Here is a 17,704-nt window from a genome sequence, read left to right as displayed (position 1 = left end):
TGCATGTTAAAAAAATCACTCAGGCATCTCTGCAGTGAAGCAAGGGCAGAAGACAAAAGCTATTGTATAATCCAAGTATAAGATGGTAATAGCTTGGGCCAAGATGATAAAAAAAATGTTGGATTCTGGATATATTTTAAATATAGAGCCTCCAGAATTCCTGACAGATTGGGTGTGGAATGTGAGTCAAAGAGAGGAGTTAAGGATGAGTATTATTATGCATCATGAACTAGAATCAACTGAGAATCAGCAGATAATGTGTAGAGCAGGTTTGAGCAGAGACCAGCTAAGTTCTGGACATGTTAACTTGGACATGTGTAGTAGATATTCACATGGAAATGCTAAAATAGGAATTGGACATATGCACTGGGAGTTCAAAAGAGAGGTCTGGGCTGGAATTGTCAGCATATAAATATATTTAAGTCCAGGAGTTTGCATAAGACCACTGAGGGGATGGATGTAGCTAGAGAAGAGGTTCAAAGACTGAGCCTTAGGCAGTCCAACGTTAGAGAAGGTTAAGGGGATGAGAAGGACCCAGGTCCAGCTAGTGAAACAGGAGGAAGACCAAGAGTGTGATGGCTGGAAGCAAGTGGGAAAAGTGTATCAAGGAGCAGAGAATGATCACCTCTGTCAAATGCTGCTGACAGGTGGAGTAAGATGAGGACAGGTTATATACTGAACTAGACAATATAAAGGACACCTGGAGAAGGGTTCTAGTGAAATGTCAGGGACAAAAGTCTAAGGATGCTCAAGAGAGGATGGGAGGAGAGGATCTGGATTCAGAAAGTACATACATCTCTTTCACGAAGTGGGGAGAAAGAGGGCTTTTTTTTTTTTTAATATGCACAATAAGAGCACATGTGTATGCTTATGGGAAGCTCCAGTAGGAAGGCAAAAATCAGTCTTTCAGGACAGAGGCAAGAATTGCTGGAGCAGTCCTTGGACAGATGAGAGGGAACCTAGTACACAAGTGTAGAGTTGACCCTAGAGAAAAGCACAGACAGTAGGAGACAGGAGGGCAGCGCGTGTGAACGTGTGTGCTGGCTGAGAAATGTGATGAGCTTGTGGAGATTCTCCTGTTTACTTCCATTTTCATCGCCATTGGCCAAGTGGAAGGATAAGGAGGTAATATGGGAGTTAAAGGAAGGGACAATGTGAAATAGTCATCTATGAGACAGGAAGAATGAATGAAATAAGAAACACAGTAGGACTGCCAGGCAGTATTAAGAAATTCTTGGTCATAAACTTGAAATGAGCTGTCAGTGTGGTTGTCTGTTTTTCCTGTATTATTTTCAGTGTCATAAAGGTAGGTGTGAAGTAGTCAGAGATGGATTTAATCTGGGTTTTAGTTTTGCCAATGAGTATGATGAAGTAAGAGAGGAACAAGAGAGCTGACATTGTATGCAGGGGTGCAGTAACAATGAACAATGAAATGTGAGGTGGAAAATAAAGGAAAGGAGGCTACTGAGGGGTTAGTGAGCAGTGGAAACTTAAATGGATTGATGGATTGAAGGTCCCAGGGGGGTCTAAGAAATTGTTGAAGTTAGGATATTAGAAACATAAACTGATAAAAAAGATAGGCGGTAGGCAGAGAATGGGATGCAGACAATTGAGAATACGAGTTAACAAGGACACAGTGGCAGGAAGGTCCTGGTGTAACCATGGGAGTGGACAGCAGATGTACAGTGGAGGAAATACAACTCGAAGAAAGAAGTTCAAATATGTGAGAAGCTAGTATATTAGAAGAGTTATCTTTATGTATCTTAAACTTGCCAATGGATTAAAAAAAAATGGGCCTAACATTAAAGAGAATGAGAGTATACCAGGAGCTAAACTCATTAAAAAACGAGGAGGAGTGGGCTGGGGTACAGCAGATTACAGCAGAAGGGAAATGGATAACTGGTTTATCCTGAAAAGTATAATACCAGGTAGCAGCTAAAATGAATGAACTAGAATTACATGTATTGCTGTACATAAATTTCAAACCCCTAATAGTAAATGAAAAAATCTAGCTGCAAAAAGATACATATACTATGACGCTGTTAACATAAATTTTAAATGTAAACCAAACTGTTTACAGATCAATACATATATAGTAAAAACATAAAAATATGTATCAGAAGAATATATATTTCAATCTTGTGGTTGGCAGTTATTCCAGCGATGGAGAGGTGGAGGAAAACTCTATTACATTTTAATTTTTTAAAAATAGCCTGGAGCAGGGGCACCTGGGTGGCTCAGTTAGATAAGTAAGCAAACATGGTTTTTGTTTTAGGGTTTTTCTGGGGGGGAGGGGCAGAGAGAGAGGGAGAGAGAGAATCTTAAGCAGACTATACGCCCAGCGCGGAGCCTGAGGTGGGGCTCAATCCCACACGCCTGAGATCATGACCTGAGTTGAAATCAGGAGTCGACCTTTAACCGACTGAGCCACCCAGGCACCTCAGCAAACATGGTTTTAAAGAGTGCAAATCAGGGATGCCTGGCTGGCTGTGGGTACCTCAATCTCAGGGTCATGAGTTCAAGCCCACCTTGGGCAGGGAGCCTACCTAAAAAAATAAATAAAATAAAAATAAAAAGTATAAATCAACCAGCTGTGGAAAGTCAGGAAACAAGGCTTCATGTGTATTCTACCAAACTCGGGATCAAAAAGTGATTCTAGCAGCTATTCTCACAGTTTACCTAAAACAAAGTTTCTGGCTTCTCTGGTATACCTTCCGCAAACCCATGTCTTTTTACATCTCAAATCTTCCTTAGAGAAGACTGAAACAAAATTAATAAAAAATAATAATGCCAACATTATCCTCACTTTTGAGCTCTTTACGTGATGGAAAGCCTATAAATGTGCCCCTATTTTTTTTCAGCCTTGCTCACTGATTCGTATCTGAAAGGTGGGCACCCAACAGGCACTGTTGTCATGTTGTATTTTTTTTTAGGGGTATTCTGTGCATTGACGAAAACATACACACATCTTCTTTTAACTCTTTCCCATGACAGTGGCATATTTACATTCTGCTATTATCAGTTCCATAATAGTACCTGCCAAACTGTCTCCTCCTTAATGGCTTTATGGCACTTAACTGTATGGTCGTACCATAATTTATTTTAACTTGTCCTCCATAAAAGAACACTCATATTTCAAACATTTTTCTGTTAAACAATGCTGTAATGAGTATTTTTTTAACATGTAATTTCATAAATGTATGAATAAACTTGATAGACATTGCCTCAATACCCTCATAGAAAACAGTGTCAATTTCATTGATCAATATCAATTTCCATTTTCATAGCAGCAGGAGTGCCTATTCTCCCCACACCCATAGTATTATCCATCTCAAATCTGAGCCCATCTGAGAAGTAAAAAGTGACAAATTGTGGTTTTAATTTGCATTTCTCTTATGAGAGCGCTTAGGCATCTCTTCCTATGATTAAGAACCATCTGCATTTCATATCCGAAAACTGTCTCTATTAGTCAGCACTCTGGCCAGGAGAACAGAAAGCACTCTAGGTATTACACTCAGGAAAGGATTTAATACAGGTGCTTCCAAAACCTTGGAAGGGCTGGGTGAAAGGGAGGTCAGGGAAAGCTGCCAGCAAATTCAGGAAATCCACAAGTTACAGGAATTGCAGGAAACCACGGCTGATGATCTCAGCTGCCTGCAGCACAGAAGCAGATGATTAACAGAATGCAGAAGCTCCTGCAAAACCTCACGTATGCCATCTGAACACGTCTGTAGGCCTGCTCTCTGATGCTGAGGGAACAATACTGGCTTCTGTTTCTCTTTTGTTTTTCAGATGTTACATGGGTCTCTCCTTGGTAGACTGCAAATAAAACCCTCTTAGCAAGAGAATCAAGGAAATGTGGTTTCCAGGCTTCAGCCCCTACAATGCAGAGTTAGAGTTTAGAAGGCAGGTCTGGTACCAACAGGTAATGCCTGGCATAGTCCTCTCCGTTGGTTACCTGGCATTCACGCACACCCTGCTTGCTAGATTTCAACTTCCAGACAATAGCATGCTTCCACCTAAAGTGAAGCAACTACCCCCATGCAGTCAAGGTGTCTTCACCATGTTCCTTCATCTCTCCAATGAAGTGCTATCACTCACCATCCGTCTTTGAGGCTCACTCCTCTTTTAGTTTAATACAACCTGCCTTTACCATCCTGTAACTTGAAAACTAAAGTAAAAAAACCACCAACACACCCTATATAAAATAATGAGGTAAAAGGAAGAAAAAAAGGACACAACTGATTAATACATAAAATACAAAAAGCAAGGAGAAGCTCTGCAGTCACTGAAGTCCTTGTTTCTTCAACTGCTCTTGAAGTGACCATTGATATTTGTAATTTTCTTCTACTACTCATCCTATGTTCCCTGTATCTTTGGCCAAAACATCTACCTGGTGGGTGACCCAAATCTTTATTCCTAAAGAACCTATGGCATTAGGGTTCTGCCTATTTGGTGTTGCTGTAGCCTTCTATCCACTTTACCTCCACACACAAGTACTAAGAGGTGTTCCAGAAACTACTGTGGGAATGTGTTTGCATGTGTGCATTATATTAGGCAGTTTGGGAGGCTTTTATTTGCATTATGAATATGGAAAAAAGTTCTGGACTTTGAGTACTGTGTTCCTGTACTGCCTAGATACTGTTCTGTCATGGTTACTGAGGCAACACTTGCGATTTGGCATATGTAACTGCATATACTAGTCAAAAGATCATCAAGATGGGTTACAAATACGATTTTTCCAGAAACAGTAGACCAGTAAGAAATTAACACTTTTGACAGCAGAAGCACAAGTAGTAACAAAAGCAAAAATAAATAAATGGGACTACATCAAACTAAAAAAAAAGAACCGGGCGCCTGGGTGGCTCAGTTGGTTAAGCGACTGCCTTCTGTTCAGGTCATGATCCTGGAGTCCCTGGATCGAGTCCCGCATCGGGCTCCCTGCTCATAAGGGAGTCTGCTTCTCCCTCTGACCCTCCCCCCTCTCATGTGCTCTCTCTCATTCTCTCTCTCTCAAATAAATAAATAAAATCTTTAAAAATAAATAAATAAATAAAAATAAAAAATAAAAAAAAAACCAAAATGAGAAGGCAACCTACTGAATGGAAGAAAATATTTGTAAATCATATATCTGATAAGGGATTAATATCCAAAATATATAAAGAACTCGTACAACTCAAAAGCAAAAACACTAACAACTCTTTTAAATGGGCAGAAGAACTGAACAGTTTTCTGAAGAAGATATCCAGATGGCCAACAGGCACATGAAAAGATGCTCAACATCACTCATCATCAGAGAAAAGCAAATCAAAATCACAATGAGTTATCACCTCACGTGTTAGAATGGCTATAACCAAAAAGACAAGAGATAATAAGTGTTAGTGAGGGGGTGGAGAAAAGGGAATCCTAGTGCATTATTGGTGGGAATGTAAATGGGTGCAGCCACTATGGAAAACAGCATGGAGATTCCTCAAAAATATTAAACAAAGAACTACCATATGATCTAGCAATCCCACTTCAAGGTATATACACAAAGGAAATGAAAACTGGCTATTGAGAATGTCTGCACTCCTATGCTCACTACACATTCACAACAGCCAAAATATGGAAGCAACCTAAGTGTCCATCAATGGGTGTATGGATAAAGATGCAATGCACACACACACACACACACACACACACAATTTGGTATTATTCAGCCATGAGAAAAAAGGAAATCCTGCCGTTTGTGATAACTTGGAAAGACCTTGAGGAGCATTATGCTAAGTGAACTAAGTCAGAGAAAGAAATACAAATACTATATAATATCACCTTTACATAGTCTAAAAGGACAGAGAGAATAAAGTGGTGACTGGGGAGTGGGAGAAACAGGGAGTTTGCTCAGAGGTACACAAAGACTAACAACTAACTATACATCATGGATTATACCTAATAATACTGTTTAATATACTTAAATATTGTTAGAAGAGTCAATCTTAAATGCTGTAACCACAAAAAAGAAATGGTGTGTAACTATGATAATGGATGTAAAAAAAAAAAAGGGTAACTGTGATGGGATGGAGATGGTAGCTAATGCTATGGTGGTAATAATTTTGCAATTTATAAATGTATCAAATCAACTTTGTACACCTTAAACTTACAGTGTTGCCTTCAATTATATCTCAAGCTGGAAAAAAAATATCAAATGATAATAAAGGTAAAAAAAAAAAAAGAACATTTTTACCCTAAAATTTGAAGATGGTATGACTGAAAATTAACTATATATATTTACTTTTTCCACAAAAGCAAAAAACCTTTCTCTTGAGACATAAATTATATGAACATAAGGAACAGTCACAACAGGTAATGTCTGACTTAAAATATCAATGTTATTCTACAAATAAGAACTTTTATTAGAGGACAACTTTGGGACATTCATTCAACAAAACTTCATTTATTGTTTAAAAACAAATGACTGGGGCACCTGGGTTAGTTAGTTAAGCGTCTGCCTTCAGTTCAGGTCATGACCCAGGGTCCTGGGATCCAGTCCCTCATCAAATCAGGCTCCTTGCTCAGTGGGGAGCCTGTTTCTCCCTCTCCCTCTGCTCCTTCCCCCACCTTGTGCTCTCTCTCTAGCTCTGCTCTCTCATATAAATAAATAATATCTTCAAAAAATTTTTAAAAATAAAAACAAATGACCAAAAGAAAATCTCACTATTTCGTAATTCCTAAGCAGCCCAAGGCTGATGGGGAGAAGGTCTAGGCTGGCCTAGGCATAAGGTGGGGCTGATGCCTGGGCCCTGCCCCCCACCCAAGTGAATGGCTAGGGGCTCTGGGGATGAGGGCCCTGGAGGCAGGGCAGAGGCCTGTGAGGGAGTGCAGGCCTGTGGAGACAAGGTCACAGCCTCCCCACCCCCGTGGTGCTCGCAGTTCCCCTTTATCTCCCTTCACACACACCCCCTCCCCCCCCACCATCACTGGATTGGGTATGGGTGATGTGGCTGTGAGGTTGAAGGGCTGAGATGTGGCTGTAGTTTTCTGAATAGGCTTTTGGAAAGACTGTATGAATACTAAGAGAAGCCACAGAATTAACATCAAAATTGGGGAGAAAAACAATAAACATCAGCCAATAATAGCTAATCAGGCAACTACTAATTCCCAAATGGCGGGAGGGGGGGGGGGGGAGGGACATTTAGACCTCTAAAACTAGGAAATCAAGGTGGATCAATCCAGGGCTATAAAGAAAGTAGACTAGTCAGCACCATATCTTACTAATAAGCACTCCAGAAGCATTTATTCAAGACTCAGAAAAAAATCTAAAAAAAAGAAAACTAAACAAGAATGTAAAAAATACTATAATCATTAAAGATATTAAAACATAAATCTGAAGAAAGTAAATAATAAGAGTATAAATCAAGGAAATAGAAAACAGACTATCAAAAACAAAGCCAATCTTCAACAAATGGTGCTGGGAAACCTGGACAGCGACACGCAAAAGAATGAAACTGGACCACTTAGAAAGTGAAACTGGACCACTTTCCCACATCATACACAAAAATAAGCTGATTAAGGACCTAAATGTGAAACCCGAAATAAAAATCCTAGAAGAGAGTACAGATAGTAATTTCTCTGAGAGGCAGGGGAAATAAAAGCTAAAATAAACTATTGGGACTACATCAAAATAAAAAGCTTCTGCACAGCAAAAGAAACAATCAACAAAACTAAAAGACAACCTACTGAATGGGAGAAGATATTTACAAGTGCCATATCTGATAAAGGGTTAGTATCCAAAATATATAAAGAACTCATACAACTCAATACCAAAAAAACAACTCAATTAAAAAATGGGCAGAAGACATAACAGACACTTCTCAAAAGACATTCAGATGGCTAACAGACACATGAAAAGATGCTCAACATCACTCATCATCAGGGAAATGCAAATCAAAACCATGATGAGATATCATCTCACTCCTGTCAGAATGGCTAAAATCAAAACCACAAGGAACAACAAGTGTTGGCGAGGATGCGCAGAAAAAGGAATCCTCACGCTTTGTTGGTGGGAATAAAAACTGGTGCAGCCACTGTGGAAGATGGTATGGAGGTTCCTCAAAAAATTAAAAATAGAATTACCATATGACCCAGCAATTCCACTACTGGGTATCTACCCAAGAAATATGAAAACACTAATTCAAAAAGTTATGTGTACCCCTATGTTTACTGCAACATTACTTACAATAGCCAAAGCATGGAAGTGGCCCAATTGTCCATCGATAGATGAATGGAAAAAGAAGTGGTGTGTGTGTATACACACATATATACAATAGAATATCATTCAGTCATTAAAAAGAATGAAATCTTCCCATTTGACACAACATGGATGGATCTAGAGACTATAATACTAAGTGAAGTAAGTCAGAGAAAGACAAATACCACATGACTTCACTCATATGTAGAATTTAAGAAACAAAACAAATGAACAAAGAAAAAGGAGACAAACCAAAAAAAGCTCTTACCTGTAGAGAATAGATAGTTACCAGAGGAGAGGTGGAAGGGGTATGGGGGAAATGGGTGAAGGGGATTAAGAGTATACCTATCACGATGAGCACTGAGTAATGTATAGAAGGGCTGAATCACTATACTGTACACCTGAAACTAATATAACTGTATGTTAACCATATTGACATTAAAATTTAAAAAAAGAAAGAAAAATAAAAATTAAAAAGCAAAAGGTAACTCTTTGAAAAGACTAACATAATGGAGATACACCTGGCAAAACCAACTAAGAAAAATGTATAAACATAGAGACACAAATATATATTATGAATACAGATGTAGCCAGGATATAAATATAATAATACTAACAACACTTTGTATAAAAAATTTTGAAAAGATAAAATGGACTAATCCTGAGAAAAATATAACTTATCGAAACTTACCATTAAGAAATGATAAAAGCTTGAATAGTCCTATACAATTAAAGAAACTGAACAATTCGTTTTAGAAAAAAATCCTCCCACAAGCAAAATATCATACCCAGTTTCATACGCAATTTGTAGCAAAATTTCAACAAAGCAATCTACTTTTAGCATTAAAAAACTAATACAAAGATACAATTCACAAAACATAAATTTCACCATCTTAAAGTATACAATTCAATAGGTATTAGTATATTCACATGGTTGTGCAACCATTCCCACTAATTCTAGAACATTTCTATCACCTCAACAATAAATCCCATACTGGCTAGCAGTCACTCCCAATTCCTACCCCCATTGTGCTAATTTGGTTGATCGTTTCAAAGAACCATTTTTTGGTCTGATAGTCTCTTATTTCCTATTTCATTTATTTCTACTCAAATATTTGTTATTTCCTTTCTTTTAATTGTTTTGTAGTTTAGTTTGCTATTCTTTTTCTAGTTTCTTAAAGGCAGATGTTAGAATATTGATTTGACTTCATTCTTTTTAGAGATTTGAAGCTATCAAGAAATTCCCTCTGAGTAACGCTTTTGTTGCATCCTGTAAGTTTTGTTTTTCATTCCTCTTGAAATATTTTCTAATTTCCCTGTGATTACATCTTTGATCCACTGGTTATTCAGAAATATGTTGCTTAATTTCTACCTATTTGTGAATTTTCCCAATTTAATTCTGTTATTAATTTCTAATTTCATTCCATTTGTGGTCATATACTTTGTATGGTTTCAATCTTTTCAAATGTATTGAGACTTGTTTTGTAACCTGACATTTTATAGATTATGTTCCACATGCACTTGAGAAAAATGTGTCTTCTGTTGTTGGTTGGAGTGCTCTGTGTAGGTCTAGGTCTAACTGGTCTATAGTGTTGTCCAAGTCCTCGATTTTCTTACTCATCAGTCTTATTCTTCTATTACTGAAAGTGAGGTGGGGCGCCTGGGTGGCTCAGTCTTTAGGCGTCAGCCTTCGGCTCAGGTCATGATTCCGGGGTCCTGGGATCAAGCCCCACATCAGGCTCTCTGCTCAGCACGGAGTCTGCTTCTCCCTCTCCCACTCCCCATGCTTGTGTTCCCTCTCTTGCTGTCTCTCTCTATCAAGTAAATAAAAAATAAAAATAATAATAAATAAATAAAAAAGAAAGAGAGGTATGGAAGTCTCCAACTATTTGAGTTGTCTATTTCTCCTTTCAGTTCTCTCAGATTTTGCTTCGTGTATCCTGGGGCTCTGTGGTTAATGTGTGTGTGTGCAGGTGTGTGTGTGTTTTTAACTGCCATATATTTTCAATGGAGCGGGCCTTTAACCAGTACATGTTGTTCAGGTCTCCAGCAAAAAACAAAAAAAATTAGCCTTAAAATCTATGTTGTGTACCTCTCTTTTGGTTACTATTCACATGAAATATCTTATTCTATTCTTTTACTTTAAATCTATTTGTGTATTTGAATCTAAGGTGAGTCTTTGTAGAGAGCAAAGAGTTTGAATCCAGTTTTTAAATCCATTCTGCCAAATCACTCATTTACATAGCATCTTTCTTTGAGGTATCCTCAAAAAGCCTTAAGGCTCTGCAATGTGCATTCTGAAACCCACTGATTTAAAACATGCAGGAATTATGCATGAATGAAGGAAATAACCCAATTTTATTTCAGAATTCTGTCAGTAACTTGCCATGTAACCTAAACCAGCTTCTTTTTATAGTAAAGATGAAAAACATTACAACAGATGATGCTATCAGAGCAAGTATTTTAAAACTGAGGGACATTCAGATATACTTAGAGATCTTCTACTATGTGTGGTCTAACACCCACCATATTAGTATGATACGCAATGTGGAAATGTATCAACAGCAATGGCACCAATCCACCTGTAGTAAATACTGTTGACTGCCTACCCAAAAGGCCATTTTCCCCTCCTCCTATGATGACAATGCCCTAACTCGGTTTCTTGTGTTTGCCCTTATCCTCTCAGAAAAAAGGTATCTTGAGCCATCAAAGTGATCTCCTTCTCCTTTCCACTAACTGCTTTAGAAAGATGAGAATGTTACCCAGTTTGGGTCAATGATTGATGTGAAGAGATGTCCTTCCTGAAATTCTCCCTACCTCTGGACTTACTTTAAGAAATAATAAATCTCCACATTAAGCTACTCTGCATTAGGTTTCCTATTTAGCCCAAAAATTCTAGAACCATTAAGTATGTCTCAATATGATCAAAAAATAAGCTTAACTTTTATCTTTTAATATTTTATTTAAAGACTTCAGTTTTAAACATCTGTAAGACATTCATCAATCCATTTATTATTTTACTTTTAACATTATAAATTTAACTTCAAGTGGCAAAGAAACAAAAATATGTAATGAGACAATATTTTAGCAATGCCTTCAAATAGGGAAACCAAACAACTTACTACCACCAAAACAAACCAGCCAACCTAATTTATTAGGCATGTCTACGTTTCATTTTCCTTTACATGATATGTATATATATATTTTTTTTTTGAAAATTTCATTTTCAAAGAATCAGCCCTTGCAAACAGAGCAAGTCTTTCCACAAATAAAATCCAGTATCTAGATTCTTAAAACTCAAAACCAAATGGAAACGTCTGGTTGTCAGCCAATAGTGTCATGCTCAAGTCAGTTTCATATCACAGGGAATAATCTATAACTAATTTCAGTAGGCAAATTCCAATTCTAAGTATTACTAGAGACTACCATTGTTATTCCCAACTGTTGACAATTGTTTTATTGCTGAATTGTACATGATAAATTTTCTTTGGCAACTTTTTATGCTATCAAGTAACACAACTGGACAACTATTAAGGTTTGAATTAACTAAGTATTTTAAAAATTTCAAACTTCATTATAATTATTTAAATGTAATTTCTTATAGATGCATCTATAAGAAACATGCCTAATGTAATATAATGACAACAAAAGAATTGCTAAATAATCATTACTAAAAGCTTTTCAGATCTATGTACAATTATATAGTTGAACTCAAACACCAGTGAAAATATTATAACGTTAGCTCCAATTCACTATCAGACTTTCTGTGATAAAGGATAAAAATTAAATGTAAAAACTAAAGTCTGGGTGTCTGTCAATTTTTCTGGAAGGCTCTTTTAAATGGATTCAAATTGGCCTAAAAATTGGCCAGAATATAATATGAATTCTCACTAATATACCTCATAAAATTAAGCCTATTGATAACTTAATAATTTTTAATTCTTGTTCTATAGAAAAGCCTATATTGGAGGCTTGGCAAAATATTACCAAGAAATTTAAACAGGAAGCTCAAGTCCAGATGTATAACTAAGACATCTTTTCTATATATAACAAAATCACCAACTTAAATTATAAATGGCTTCCACTAAATATTACCACGCCAAACTTCACACAATGTAAATTAAAATAGGTATGGTAGAAAGTGCACTCTTAAGCATGTTCACATTACAAAGATAAATGATGAAACTTAGCCAGCAAAAATTGAAATAGGCATATATGCAAACATTTGTATGCAAACTTTCATGAGTAAGATATAAGAAATGATTCATCTCCATAATTTATGTACAGCTTGTTTACAATTTAAAACAAGTACAAACAACTGAAAACATTTCTACGTAAAAGCCACAATAAAGTCAAATGAAATACTAAATAACAGTCTTACAAACTGGTCTCTCAAGAGAATAACCACCAAGTATGGTATTCTAAGAAATGCCCTCTTCTTGATCAATCATTTCTGTTTTAACTGAAAAGACATCTGCCAGCATATGTTTTGGAATTTCTGAACCTCTGACTTTCAAGGCATAACAAGCATTCTCCACTTTGGCAAGACTTTGTTTCAGGGTATACAACTTCTTAGAAACCTCATAAGGTCCAGTATTGCCAATGAATGAGAACCCATCATAAACCTGACGTAAAAACTGGCTCACTTCAAAGGGGGTGTCAATGTCCCCATTCCCCACACTGTTAATACACATCCGCATCAACTCTCCAGTTAAATCAGCCACTCCCAGCAGGTAATCAACAGGTGTGATTTTCAGTCTCCAAGTACCAAACTGCTTATCCTGTGCATCAGAGGAGGGCTGGTAAAGAAAACACACACACACAAAGAAAATACAACGTGAAAAAGAGTGAATATGCATGTATTTATTATAAGGTACAAAATCAAGAGCAGATCAGTCATACTAATCTCTAAATAAAAAGATCTTTTCTGTTTAATGACCATTTGGGATGTTACAAGAAGAATTCATGCCCTGGGTAGAAAGTTGAAGTAAATGACTTCAAGATAATTTTGTAATCTAATATACTGTATCATTTTAAAATTAACTATTCCCAACTTCACTTGACATACAAAGTAAAATTAAAACATTCTTAAAAAAAGCCTAATGACTTTATTGCATGACAGTCACTTACTTATTTAAATGACAAATCAGAAAACCCTCCAGGTTTGTGATCCACTCATGTTTTCCTAAGTCACTTAGTCCCTTTCTGGCCTCTTCTATCCCCACTTAGCACTGACCACCATGATTTACTACTCTTTTGCTACATCCTCCTCAGTTCCTTTAGACTCCTTTGTTGTTGTTTTTTTCTGCACCTGCCCAACAAAGACACAAACCTGAATCGCTGTTAAAACCTACTCATGCTAGCGCTTTATTCAAGTGGCTGAGTACCACCAAACTAAAAAAAAAAAAAAAGAAAAGTAATCACAACTCTACAGAGTTGGTACTGCTACAAATACTCACCAATCCCTTTTACTTATTCCTATAGTTCTCTCTCCTGTCTCTTCAAACACTACTCCAAACATTTACCACTCTCTTCAGCCCCCTACACGATCCCAAATCTCTCCACTCTCAGTAGACAATCTTGCCTACTTTCACTGACCTGGCCATTTGCCAGATCACCTGGCACAAGCTCTCTGAATGACCTTATCCTACAAAACAAAACAAAATAAAAAAAACTTATTTATGTCCACATCCATCTTTACCTTCTATCCTCCAGTCTCAGATGATGAGTTGTCCCTCCTCTTGTTTGAGGTTAACTCTTCCAAATGACCTTGACCCATCTCCTCCCACCTCTTCCAGGACCTTGCTTCATAAGGTGTATGCCCTTGGGCAAGTTATTTCATCTCTCTAAAACCTCAGTTTCCTCATCTGTAAAATGGGATAACAGTACCTACCTCAGAGGTTTATTTTAAGGATGAGATAACATTTACCAAGTTCTTGGCATAATGCCCACACAGAGTAAATACTCAATAAATGTTAGCTGCTATCACCGTCACCATCACGTCCATCTCCTCTCTCCACATCAACTTTTCCCTCTCTCTACTGCAGCCTTTCTGGAAGAGGAGAGGCCTACATTATTATTAAAAGTCTGTATGAGACATAGCTGGGTGAGGTTGCAATCATACTGGAAGACATTTTAGGTAGAGAGAACTGCAAAGGTGTGCAGGTGAGAACGGTGTTGTGTATTTGAGGAACTCATGAGTTATTTCCTTGGTTAAAGTTTAAAATGAGTAGTAGTATAGGATGACTCTAGAAAGAAAGTACATTAAGGAAGGTGAACTTTACCTATGGGTAACAGACAGTCACTGAGAATTAAGCAAGGAAATGACAGAGTCAAAGTTAGGTTTTATTAACATCACTCAATATCGTTGGACTCTTCAGAGACCATCTGGTCTAATCCTTTCAGTGTAGATATAAAAAGTGAGGTCCAAGAAATGCAGTAGGTAATAGAGCTAGTTAATGACAGAACCAAGTAAGTACCCAAAGTCAGCTTCCTAATTTTTCTGATGCCTTTGAAACAACATCATGACATAAAACTACCTGTTTTATTTTTATTAACTGTTAGGAGAACTGGCATCTTTTTAGAAAGGGTAGATGTATTTTAGACTGCATTTTATAGGTTGTTTATAAAAATAACTTTGGCTTAAGCAAATATTAATATTCTCTGTTTCTATCATTAGACAGAAAGAGTTCCCTGGTTATGACTAAGAAGTTGATTTTAGAGAAAAAAGCATGTTAAAAATTTAACAAATTTCAACTAATTGTCAAGGAAATAAATTCTGCTTTACTGATAATGTGTATTAGAAATTAGATAAAAGAAAATTACTTGAAATGCAATTTTTCAAGATGTGTCTGAAGTATTTAGGGGTGAAATATCATGGCATCTATAATTGACTTTAAAGTAGTATAGCGAAAAGTATTTTGAGAAAGCAAATATGGCAAAATATTAACAATTATTGAATCCAGGTAGTGGGTACATGGGTGTCTATATGTTACTATTCTCTCTACTTTTCTGTATGTTTGAAATTTTTCCTAGTAAAACATTTTTAAAAATTTAAATGGTCTTGACAATATTCTCAGTAGGCAAGTCAGAACAAAATACCTTCCCCTATCAAATTCCCAGAATTTTTAGCACCAAGAATCTTTAGCACTAAAAGGAAAAATTATTTATGAATGCGGTCTTAATTTGAAAAGTATATATGAATTTTTATGACACCATAATCTTTGAATAATTTGCTACCTAAATCCTGAGAACAATGCATTTACTCTCAGTTTTTCTTTACATTTTTGCCCTGATATTTCCATTTTGAATTAGAAAGAACTTGAAAGAGGCTGTGGTAACTTCTCTAATATATTTAAGAAGCAAGATCAAATAGGCTTACTTTCTTTCCATAACTCAATCTTCCCTAAATAAATAAAAAATCTAAAGGAATTTTACTTCTCAAAAATGAATGTCCTCCGTAATGAACTTCATATAATTTTAAAAACTGAGAAAGTTATATTTGTCATGCCAAATTAAGTCTGACCTTTCAATGTTAACATTTTAGTTAATACTCAAGAAAACATTATTTCTACAGCTTCCTCCATCTTCTGCCTGACCATCCTGGCTGAGTAATGTTTAAAAAAGTAATAAAAAATTATGAAAAATTAAGATAGGAAAAACTGTCCAATTGTATCCTTAAGTGTACTGGTATCTCAGGAAGTATCAAATAGTCAAAATCTCACCTTTTGTTGCCTGAATATTACATACTGAAACCCAGGGAAAAAACAGTATTTATTTAAAAGTCAAACTGCAAAAGTTTCTCTTTTCTTAATTCAGAACAGCTACCTAATTTTCAGATACAAGTTTTATGAATTTAGTAAGTGATTAACAGCTCTCCCTATATAGTAACAATTTTATATTAACCTTTATAAAGACAACTAGTGAGCACTTACGTGTCATATTCTATACACTGCCTAATTTAAAACTCTGAAATCAAATCCTATAAAACACTCCTTTGAGGTAGATACTTGGTGCAGGGGTTTCTGTAGCATACTTTGAGAAATACTGGCAGAGTGGACAAGGGCACTGGCTTAGATTTCAAAACACCTGGTTTCAAAGTTTAGCTGTCACCCTTAATTAGTTGTGTGGCTTTTGATAAGTTATTTCAACTCTCTAAAGCCTGTTTCCTACTCTGTAAAATGAGGGTGACAATTCTTACCTCATACGGTTAATAAAAAAACTAAATGAGATAGTGCTTACAAAGGGCACATTGTAAATAACACAATAAAACCAAAAGCTGACTTAGCAGTGCTTTAGATAAATAGTATTATTTTCCCACAACATAGCCACAGTTATTCTTGTTCCATCCACTAGCAAAAATTTTTAAAAGGCCATTTCCTTAGTTGGGTATCTATGAAACCACACTTTAGAAAGGATGCTGCCATCTCAATATTCTCAGCATTGTTAGCCAGCAAATCTCCCACCATCACTATACTGTTATATAAATTATGTAATACATGTGAAATGATTTTAAATTCTTACGGTCTTATTTTCTTTTCCATATTCTTCTGTTGTAAATATCAATTGTTTATTAATTTCATCCATACTGATAAGTGATCGTGTTTTGATGAAGTGTTGAAAAGAGACAGCCTCCACATATTCCTGCAGTCCTGAAATACCAACCAAGAAAATTACTAAGGAACAACCATTGAATTAGTCAGACTGTCATTAATAAAGAACTTCAAATTGCTCATCACCTAGCTCAACAAGAGCTTAATGGAGCGGCACCTGGGTGGCTCAGTCAGTTAAGTGTCCGACTCTTGATTTCGGCTCAGGTTCTGATCTCACAGTTGTGAGATCCAGCTCTGCATCAGGCTCTGCGCTCAGTGTGGAGTCTGCTTCAGATTCTCTCTTCCTCTCCCTCCCACTCGCTCTCTCTCTCTCTCTCAAATAAATAAATAATTTTTTTTTAAAGCTTAATGGATGCTGAGTATAATGGTAACACTGGATTCAATACTTAGACTACAAAGAATTACTTGGGGATAGATGGTAAGGATTAGTACTGAACACAACAAACATTTCTGTGACTGAACTTTATAGACAGCTCAAATACAAATGTATTCAAGCTCTTTCTACTTCATGAGTCATTAGTCTTAAAATTCTACTCTCTTTCTACGGAGAAACGTCAAAGATATTTGGAAAAAAAACTGTTTAAAGAATTTAAGAAAATGCTATTATAAAAAGTCTTTAAGGCTTTAACAGAAACTATACAGTGGGTTATTTTTTGCTCCCTGAAGCAGCAAAACAGATAATGATTTAATCAAACAAGGCATAAAATTAAATATCATTTGGATCTTTCTTGAAATTTTAATAGGCAGAAAGCACTATATAATACAGAATTAAGTGTCAAAATACTGTTTTTCTCCTCCTACTCCAGAATGGATCTAAGAATAGGTAACTCTTTTCTGCTTTAGTAATTTAAGTTTAAAAAAACAA

At 36.3% G+C, this 17,704-nt stretch overlaps 1 protein-coding gene across 2 annotated transcripts in view; it reads right to left on the bottom strand.

The window, feature by feature from the left end:
• Positions 1-11,169: 11,169 nt before the first annotated feature.
• TSNAX (translin associated factor X) overlaps positions 11,170-17,704 on the bottom strand; it is a 33,631-nt gene continuing 27,096 nt past the window's right edge. For both annotated transcript variants that reach the window (XM_006741756.3, XM_031037287.2), the window contains exons 5-6: positions 16,751-16,878; positions 11,170-13,026 (exon numbers count right to left, since the gene is read on the bottom strand). In XM_006741756.3, coding sequence (XP_006741819.1) covers positions 12,649-13,026; positions 16,751-16,878 — 506 coding nt within the window. In that variant the 3' untranslated portion in view covers positions 11,170-12,648. The remainder of the gene's footprint in view (positions 13,027-16,750; positions 16,879-17,704) is intronic.

Source organism: Leptonychotes weddellii, chromosome 6, assembly GCF_054177405.1.
Source record: "Leptonychotes weddellii isolate Sample4059 chromosome 6, ASM5417740v2, whole genome shotgun sequence".
NCBI lineage: Eukaryota > Metazoa > Chordata > Mammalia > Carnivora > Phocidae > Leptonychotes > Leptonychotes weddellii.
This window is presented reverse-complemented; position numbering and strand designations above follow the sequence as displayed.